We start from the raw sequence: 10,597 nt of genomic DNA on the forward strand, positions 1-10,597 counted from the left end.
TCCACTCTATAGGAATGGAGAGCTTGGAATATGACATCCCAGAAGATAAAGATTTACTATATAGAATAATTTACTCAGCAAAATTTATTATAATCTTACAGGGGAATAATAGCTCTTTAATGAAACAGAAGACTTCAACATATTCCTGATGAAAAGGCCAAAACTGCATAGAAACTTTCCAGTTAAAACACAGGAGTTAATAGAAAAATAAAAAGGTAAATATGAACAAAAAAGCACTTAAAAATAAGATTCTTACGTTGTAATATGAGATGATACACATTCCCTCTCTGAACCCTATCATCAGAGGTCATAGAGGGGGTCTAGTTAGACAGAAATCCTAACATTAGTTCTTTTATGTCTTGATAATCTTAAAAAGGGGGAGGGGGAGAGATATACTGATGGTAGTGGAGGAAGGGAAAGGAAGGTTAGTGAAAATTATCCACTATAAAGAGAAAAAGATGGGGAGAGTGACTGACATTTGAACCTCACTCATCTGAATAGGTCAAAGTAGCGAAGATACACATACACATATATAGACACAATTGGATGCAGAAATACATTTCACTCAACAGGGAACTACGAGGAGAAGGGGAGAAGGAAGAAGAATTTAGAAAGAGGGTAGATTAGGGGAAATATAATACCTAAGGAAAACAAACTCTAAGGTTGTACAAAAATATTTGTAGTTCTTCTTGAGGTGGCAAAAAATTGCTTTTTAAGGAGGTATCCGTTGGGGAATTGGGGAAAAATTGAACAAGTTATAGTGTATAAATATGATGGAATACTATTGTGCTGTAAGAAATTATGAAAGAGTTTCAGAGAAACCTGGGGAGACTTGCATTGACTGATGCATAGTGAAGTGAACAGAACCAGGAGAACAATTTATACAACAACAACAATAATATAAAGACAAACAACTTTAAAAAAAACTTAGGAGCTCAGATCAATGTAAGAACCAATTATAATTTCAGTGAATTAATGATGGAATGTACTGCCTTCTTCCTGATAGCGCTGAAAGACTTAGAGTACAGAATAAGACTTTTTTTTTTCCTTTTAGACATGGTCAGTGTGGAAATTTATTTTGCTTGACTACATATGTTTATAATAGGGAGTTTGCTTTTCTATTATCTTAATTAGAGGAGGGTGTGAAGGGAGGGAGAGAAAAAGGATTTTTACTCATTAAAAAAATAAAATATGATGTTTAAAAAGAATCAGAAATTAAGGTTCTCACTAATTTATTTGACTGTGTTGTTATAAGCACCCAATAACTTCATGATACTAAAAATGTTGTTATGATCAAATGAGGCAACATTTGTAAAGTGCACAGGGCCTATGTGTTGAAAATATGTCTTGTTATTGTCCCCATGACCACCTCACCAATATGTAAGTGACTAGTATAGGGGTAGTAATAAAAGAAAGCAGGAACTAAAAATGTAGAAGAGGAGCATGGAGATCACTGGCTAAAACTATATCCTGAGCTAATTAAGACCCCATTTATACCTCCATAGATTATATACTAAATTAGTCCCAGTAGGTCCCAGTAAATGGCTCCTGGTCTACAAGTGCAAGATAAGCACCAGCGTGTGCAGTAAAATCCCAAAATGATGTACTAATAAGACTACCCTAAGGGAACATCAGTATACTAATGAGGCAAGCCTAAGGTGGCATGGATAACATTTAGCCTATCCCCCCCCCACCACCACTAGAACCTATGAAAATGAAGCCTCCTTTGCTTCTTAAGCCCTCCTCACATCATGGTGCCTGAGTGCTTCCAACTCTGATCTACTGATACATGATTGACTCTATGTGCCCCTCTTTATCCCCATTCCTCTCCCCATGCCATCTTTCTCTGTACTCCCTGTGCCATTTTAAAGTGTGATTGATTATTCCCTACCTACTGCCTTACTTCAGTAAGAATCCAAAGAACCATCCTATTCTCTCTAACCCACTCGGAAACCCCATGTGGTCCCTCATTAGGCATAAACCAGACACCTAGACTAGGACTAGGTTGTCAGCAGCCACATCTACTGTGAGGCAGCATGGTGCTAGGAATACATTAGTAAAAACCAAGGGCTGATTACTGAACATTGCGCCCTTCTAGGTAAGGACCTCCCTTCACAGTTGGGCTTAACAGAACACCTGGCACATAATAGGTGATACATAAATGCTTATTCCCTTCCCCTCCCTCCTTATATACCAAAGTTGTCTTTATGAAAAAATTAAATAACCTCTTTATTTTATTTCTTATATGCGTATTCATAGTATTGTTGTTGAGTTGTTTTTTAGTCATGTCTGACTCTTTGTGACCCCATTTTCATGTTGTTTTCCCCATTAGAATATAAGTTCCTTGAAGGTAGAAACTATCTCATTTTTGTTTTTGTATCCCCAGGGCTTAGCATTGAGCCCGGCAGATCCTAATTGCTTAATGGAAGTTTGTTGATCAATGATGAGGAAATTGAATCCCAAAGGGGTTATATGAGTAGCAGCTGAATAGCAGCAGAATAATACACTATATGCTAAAGTGGGGAGGCACAAAATAATAGACTATACACAGGGAAAATTCTATGCATCCTTAATTATGGCCAGTTACCTCATCAACTAGATTGTAAATACATCTTTCTTGCATCATATGCTCAATGACTGAGCTACACTTTTACTAAGGAATTTGTTGGTGACAAAGCTGAAGAATCATATGGCATCAGAGAGATGTTCATACACTATTACTCAGCCACTTCAGTAAAATTCTCCAGGTCATGATCAGTCTTCTCTCCTAGACTAAAGCAATCTCTAAATTTAGATTGGTGATCTTAAAAACCCACTCAACTACTCAAAGTGATCTGTGACTTTATCAACAAAGACATTTCCTCTGATGATGAAAACCATTAGAGGAAATGTTCATCTGTGCCAGCCCATCATCTGCAATTCTTGGCAATGTTCTCCCATAAATTCAACATAGAAGGTCCTCCCAAAACAATAGGTGTCTTCCTTGCTTTCGCCTGACATTGTTAAGATACTAATCGAGTACAAATGCTATCCATCAGCTACTCCTTGCTCTCACCATGAGACACCATGGTCATCATTTCCCTGATGTCATGGTCCTCTTCAAAAGCAAAGGACAAAACACAACCTGTTAAGTAGACCAAGCTCCCTGAAAAGGGACCCAGCTAGCTGGGTAACTCAGCTCATCTTCTCCCTCTTCCTCTCCTTCTCCTTCTCCTCTCCAAAGGAAGGTAAATTTTGATGGCCAGAAGCTGCCCATTTAACTTGGGGTTTGCTGGCTAGATCTTTCTTTCTTTCTTTCTTTCTTTCTTTTTCTTTCTTTCTTTCTTTCTTTCTTTCTTTCTTTCTTTCTTTCTTCCTTCCTTCCTTCCTTCCTTCCTTCCTTCCTTCCTTTCTTTCTTTCTTTCTTTCTTTCTTTCTTTTTTTCTTTCTTTCTTTCTTTCTTTCTTTCTTTCTTTCTCAAAACCTTAAAGCCAGTTCACTCTGAAGCTCATATGTTGGATCATAATAGATCCTTGCCCAAGCTCCACTTCATGGCTGTTTTTGGGCCCTGCTGACTTACAGTGAATGTCAATGGTAACTGTTTCTCTTGGGAACAGCATCGTGAGGGTCTTCTCCTCCCAGCTTGATTTTTTTTCTCTTTTTTTCTAATTAAAAGAGCCAATCTTGACTCACTTCTTAAAGAGGCCTATTCACCGAATGGGCATTACCTCACTCTAAGTGAGTACATGAAAAGGCCTGAACCTAAAAGGGCCAGGGTCTCCCATTGCATCCTGGGTCATCTCCAGTCATCCTGATAAATATCTGGTCACTGGACCCAGATGGCTATGGAGGAGAAAGTGAGACTAGTGACCTTACACAGCCCTCCCTCACTCAAATCAAAGTCAACTGTAAGTCATGTCATCATTTCCCTGATGCCACGGTCTGCTTCAAAAAAGAAGGACAAATACAACCATGAGACCAATACTTTTTTCCTTTATAAGTTTTTTATTGTAAGTTCCAGTTATCCTTTGTAATTCCTTATTTATAATATGTTGCAATATATGCCTTATGATTGGTACTAATTTTCAATTTTTCAGAGACTGTAATCTTCCATGCCTCATAGTTACCCAACACCACCAGGTTTTTGGCATTTTTTTTAAATAGGTCTTTGTTTCAAGGAAAAATTTGAGGTCATTAAAGAACTTTGCCATTGGGATATGGATGGAGAGAAGGTTATCGACACTAATTACAGTATTTTCATAGATGTTTAAACTATGTAAATCAGTTCCCATAATGAGGAGAATAAAATCAATTAAAAACCACCTTACTCAGCCAACACTTGACTCACTTTCCAAGAGAGCTATGACAACTGAGGTCAACAGCAATTTAGGATATAAACTTGCATGTAAAGTCTACAGAGAAGAGTAGTAGACAATTTTGAGTAATATTACCTCATAAAAGAGAAAGGAACAATAGGAGCTAAAAGCCAGTTTAAAGAAAACTTGGCAAGAGACCTAACATACTAAAGTCTTTCTGGATTCATCTAAGCAGGAACAAATTCTTTTCAACATCACAGATATCAGAATCTAAAACCATAGTCCTAGTTGTACTTATACAGATGGTAGAAATTTCACCTCAGAGAACAGAGACAGGTAAAGAAATTGGATCAGAAGAAGTATATTCAGAGCAAAATATAGTTAGTCTTTCACAACATAAGTATTGTGGAAGGGTTATACATAATGAAACGCATGTGGCCTATGTTGAATTGCTTGACTTCTTAGGGAGGGTGGATGGGAAGGGAAGAGGGGAGAGAATTTGGAACTCAAAGTTTTTAAAAACAGATGTTCAAAAGCAAAAAAAAAGCTTTTGCATGCAACTAGAAAATAAGATACACAGGCAATGGGGCATAGAAATTTATCTTGCCCTACAAAAAAGGAAGGGAAAAGGGGATGGTAGGGGAGTGGGGTGACAGAAGGGAGGGCTGACTGGGGAACAGGGCAACCAGAATATACGCCATCTTGCAGTGGGGGGGAGGGTAGAAATGGGGAGAAAATTTGTAATTCAAACTCTTGTGAAAATCAATGCTGAAAACTAAATATATTAGATAAAAAAAGAATACAAAAAAAAAGAAGTGTATTCAGAGAATGTCTATGCTGGAGTTGACAAAATTGTGAGTGCATTGAGAAAACTGTTATCAATGTATCTGAAAGAGGGGAAAGTGCTAAAGCAAGAGAAATGTATTGAAATATTAGGGGAAGAAAAGTGGTCAAGACAACATGAAAATCCACATTTAGATCAAAATGCTTTCAAAATTCCTAGTCGTTTCTGAAATTTTTGGATGAAAGTTCTCTCTCCTTAACTTCCATTTTAGCTAGTCTAGATTTTAGTTCCCTTTCTCCTCAGTATCTCAGTGATTAAAATAATGTTCATTAATAATAATAGTATCTATAGTGCACTTTAAGGTTTGCAAAAGTCTCCAATCTGGTGACTCTGAATCCCAAATGTCTTTCCTTAATTCATTGTTTTAGTCTGAACACCAAAGCCAGTTTCTGTTTAGGAATTATATATTCCTTTCTTGTCACCAATGCTTTGTTCACAAATGCCTGAAATAATACTGAGAAAATTAAAGTGATACATAATCCCAAAGAGTTCAAAAGAATAGGAAAAAAAAGGTCCACATGTACAAAAATATTTATAGTACATTTATCCCTTCCACATCGCAACGTTCCTCATCACAGTTGCCATGTATCATGGGTCACGTAAGAAATTAAATGGGAATTTGGGGGGGGGGAGTTTTGCAGAAACCACAGACCAGCACAGACCAAATTTTACAATAAGGTACTGTAAAGAGAGGCATTTCTCTGTCAAACTAACTTTAATGCAAAAATAAAAATCTTGTCCACTATGGAGAGATAATCAAACTAGTTTCCATTAAGTGATAACATTCCTTTTAGAGCTACTTTTCATGCCTGCTCACCCAGAAGTATGAAAATCACCTGCCAGTTTATATTTCTAGTGTGAGTTATAATTTTAAAACAATTGATTTAGAATTCTGCCCTTGCAGATTAAAAAAAGAGAAACATGCTATCACTGTCAAAGAGGGTCATAAAATGAACTCTATAGACACAACCCTCAGGAATAATTCGTTAAGTGGGTAAGTGGACTTGAGCTACTGCTAGCAAAACTTTCAGAGGGATTGAATTGACTCCTTTGGAAAATCCCTTTGCTTTAACTGCTATGAATTAGAACAAGGTTCATCGATCACAAGTTACAATGATTATTTCAAAAGGAAAAAAAATCACAGTCAACCAGGAGCTCCTCAAGATAGGAATCATATTTTTAGGCCGAAAACAATGTTATGGCATCATCCAGGAATACAAAAGAAGCTTGATGCTCTAGTTACAGCAAGGCCTTCTATGTCATCACTTTCCTGACAACTATTCATTGCTGTAGAACCTTTAATAGATTTTCTAATTCCATCAGTTTTTCTTCCCATTTTCACATCACTTGCAGTGAGAAATTCAAATACTAAGTCATGAGTGTCTTGCTTTAAGAGCTTGGATTCCCCCTAGTCTGTTAAATGTATTTATTTTTAGCCTACACAGAGTAAGGGAACAGATTTTAAAGCATCACTTACCTGACATCCTTGTTTTCTCAAGCAGATTTGTTTACCTCCATAAGTAAAATGCAAGCAGTTAAAAGAAATAAATACCCACAAATAGCTTTCTGCTAAACGATACTGCTCCCCAGCACTACAAGTAACATGGCAATGTGCCTGATCTTCATCTGTAACTCGTTTTTCATGCCTGTTTCTTAAAATCCTTTGTGTGCACTTGGTGCAGTTGCAAACAGGAAATGTGGTGATAGAGGCTTCTTCAGTTGAAATACATAACTAGAGGGCCCCTCTTTTGTTTTGTAACAGAAGAAAACTCCATAGGCCTCTCTCTATTTTAGCATTTGATCTTCATCAATAACATGGATCCAACAAGGAAAGAAATCATTCAACTAAGACATAGGCAATGCTGGAAGGAACTCAATGGGCTTATACATCAAAGTTTCTTCAGGTCCCTCTATGGGCAGGTGGATTCCTCTTCTCTGAATTTCTTCTCCTTACTCACAGTGAACAATGAGATGTATCAGCAAAACAATGTCCCTTACTAAACAGGAGTCCTTAGAAGGAGAAAACAAAAACAAAAATGCTAAATTAGGATGAACCTAAGCCATAATTACATATCCCTGATAATAACAGATAACCATTTATATAGCCCTTGGACCAAAAGCTTTCCTCACAAGGACCCTGCAGATATTACAAGTATCGTTATCTGTTGTACCCTGCTCCAGGATGGGCTAACATGTGCTTGTGGTTCAGCAAACCTCTGAGTGAAGTAGGGAGAAGATAGTTACCAAGAAGGGCAGAGGAAGCAGGGTCCAAATTGCAAAGGAGAGCACATGGAAAATTGGTACCAGAATACCAAAATCCAAGGAGTTGAGAAGCTTATGGTTGCTGGGGCAGGGATTCAGAACAAGGAAGTATGTGCTAAATTAGGAAGCCAAGATGTAGAGAATTCCAGGGATATGGTTCAACATGCTTCTCCAATCAGGTCTTTTTATGGCATTTTGCTTACATTTTCTGCCCCTGTCTAATGCTGGCAATGCCAGGATTTTGCTGAATCCATCAAGGTTCCTCCTGACTCAGTTGCTCCTATCTGACCATGAACTTATAAACCATCAATGCGTTCCAGTCTTTAAGGAATGGGATTAGCCAGAAGTCCTCTACCAATTCCAGAGACTGAACATGATGTGCCGACAACTATGTCCTTTCTTTGAGACCACACCCTTAATGGTCTGATGGTACTAGATGCAATCTTTTTCGCTCCTTGGGTTGAAGATATAATGAACGAGGTACTCCTCCTGCCTATCCACCATGAGCAGTAGAATTAGGCTTCTAAGTATGTGGTTAAGGGACAAAAAAGGCCTCTCAGACAAAACCCAATGGGACATGGAGTGGATGTGATAAGAGGATAATACCAGCTGGGAGGCCATGAGATGCAGCACCTAAATGATGTTGAAGGGGCCTACTGCTTTTCCATTCATTTCTGAGAATGTCTGTTGGTACAGAGGTTTGGGAAAGAGAAGTTGACTTTATCCTCTACATTCAAGAGCCCAAACCACCCAACAGAGATAGAGGTAACCAAGGGTCTTGATAGAATTCTAGCCAATTGAATGCTTACTTCATATGGAGAGCACTTACTGACATTATATTGGGATGGAGGAGGACCATCCTTCTTCATCTCTTGCTGAAAATACATCTTGTCATCTGAAGAATACACCCCAGAGGGTCTCCAGCCAGAAGGTACCTCTTCTTCTGCCAGATATGGTACCCTGTATTATCATCTCATGCCTCAGTGGACAATTAGGAGACTCTCAGCAAATGAATAATACATATCCAGAGCCCGCCCTTCAGAGCTCCTACATGGTCTCCTGAAAATACACAGAGAATATCTGTGCATGTTGAAAGCTGAGGAGGGTCAACGGGAGATGAGGGGGTTAGATTAGGAAGGCATGTTCTAGGTAGATGAATGAATGGACAAAATTCCTTATGGGAAGAAAGGTACCTGAGTCGTCCTAAGACGAGGTGTAGAACTGGAGATAATATTTCAGGATTCAGTTTGTGCATTCTAGGGTTTGCTTTGTGCAAACACTTGTGGATATCCAGTAGAAAGATGAATCTTTAGTTAAAGGAACATGAATACAGCAGTACAGAAATTTGAAACAGAGAACTAATGAGGTTTTAGCATTTTGGTTTTTGTAGAACTCTACAGGTTTTATCAGGACCTCAGAGCATTTCTAGCTGGTTTCCACCTCCTGGGTGGGTGGGCTAAGCTTGAGGAGGTAGCATGGTACCAGGCCAAAGATGTTGGGCATTAATCTCTTACCCAAAAACCCCTGTGATCTCTGCTCCTGCTCAGTTTTGTACCCTTTCACACCTGCAGGTGCAAAGGGTGGGGATTTCTTTCTAAAAAAACATAAATGGCCTAGATTTCTGAGTATTATCTAGGCAGCTGGAGGGGAAGGACACCCAGGTGCCACTGGCCAAGTGACATTACCCCAATTTTTCTTGTGCTCAGTCTTTTAAAACTCCTGCTTTTCCTTACTTCCTCCAACTCTTCCTCCCTTATAGGGAGAAGGAGCCATGAAATAGCACTCTCAGCCAAGGCAGGTTACATCTGTAAAAGGTTCCTTCTAGCCCTAAATTACTTGACAATAATAATAACTGACATTTACATGGAGCTTTACATATTTTACCTCATTTGATCTTCATAACAACTCTGTAAGACAGATATGACAGAATGATTATCCCATTAGAGGATAAGTTGATAGAAATGGGGATGTTTCGTCTGGAGACATAGGGGAGGATGTAAAAGCCATCTACTTGTAGGCCTACCATGTAGAAGAAGGCCTATTCAGATTAGCATGTAATTTTTTTCTACAAAAACCAAAGCCTACAAGATTCTAGCAAAATCCAGGGAACAAATCTTCATGATTCTCGATCTTTGCTTTTGACATTGCAGGCCCTTCTCTCCTTAATTTATTTGCTAACCTCAATTTCCTTGATGACAAAGTCTTCCACTTTTCCTCCCAACTTCCTTCTCTTTTGCCCTTTAACCCTTTTCTGGTAAATTGTGGGTGTTCTCCAGTGTTGAGTTCCATGTCTCCTAATTTTGCCTTTTATATGGTCCCTTGAAGAGCTCATGTACTCACATTTTCTTTTTCTTTTTAATTGTTAATCTTTGTTACAGAGGAGATGTTCTTAAAGGAAGGTAAGATTTTTGCCTCTTGTGACACCAGAAACACCAAAAAAAAAGCTATAAATATCACACTATATGTAAAAAATTAATTGTGAAGTACCTCTTGGTCTCTCTGACAAATGTGTTCAGGTGATCAAAGCACAAAACTGGGAACCTAAAAGAGAAAGTGAGTTGGCTAATCACTTAGAGGCTTCTTTCAAAAGGATGCGATAATATGTATATTATATACATATATAATATATGTGAATATATGTACATATATGAGTGTGTACATGTATACATGTATACATAGGTATATATTTTATATTTACACAGATATATATATACATATATATATTAATGTAGTTCAGTTGTGTCCGACTCTTCATGACCCCATTTGAGATATTCTTGACAAAGGCCCTATGCTTTATCTGCTGCACTGCCTAGCTGCTCCCTTGGGCCTAAAGTCAGGAAAACTCATCTTCCTGAGTTCAAACCTGGCCTCAGATGCTTCCTAGCTGTGTGACCCCGGGCATGTCATTTAACTCTTGTTGCCTCAGTTTCCTCATCTGTAAAATGAGCTGGAGAAGGAAATGGCAAACCACTCTAGTGTCTTCACCTAGAAAACCCCAAATGGGGTCACAAAGAGTCAAATATGACTGAAAAGACTGAACAACAACAACATTAATGTTACTTTTTGCATGTTGGACCTATGAACTTTGATTCTATAAAATGTTTATTTAGCACTTTTAGGTAATATGGTTCCATTTAACACACACTAAATGGTAATTTAGTAAGTAATAAACTAATCATCTGAATGCCTAAAAATA

The 10,597-nt window shown here is 38.2% G+C and overlaps 1 protein-coding gene across 1 annotated transcript in view; it reads right to left on the bottom strand.

The window, feature by feature from the left end:
• Positions 1-8,288, bottom strand: part of LOC118837157 (T-cell receptor-associated transmembrane adapter 1) — a 74,600-nt gene extending 66,312 nt beyond the window's left edge. Inside the window, exon 1 of the mRNA XM_036744121.1 lies at positions 8,231-8,288. Coding sequence (XP_036600016.1) covers positions 8,231-8,288 — 58 coding nt within the window. The remainder of the gene's footprint in view (positions 1-8,230) is intronic.
• Between the last annotated feature and the right edge of the window lie 2,309 nt (positions 8,289-10,597).

The sequence above is a fragment of the Trichosurus vulpecula genome, chromosome 2, assembly GCF_011100635.1.
Source record: "Trichosurus vulpecula isolate mTriVul1 chromosome 2, mTriVul1.pri, whole genome shotgun sequence".
Lineage (NCBI taxonomy): Eukaryota > Metazoa > Chordata > Mammalia > Diprotodontia > Phalangeridae > Trichosurus > Trichosurus vulpecula.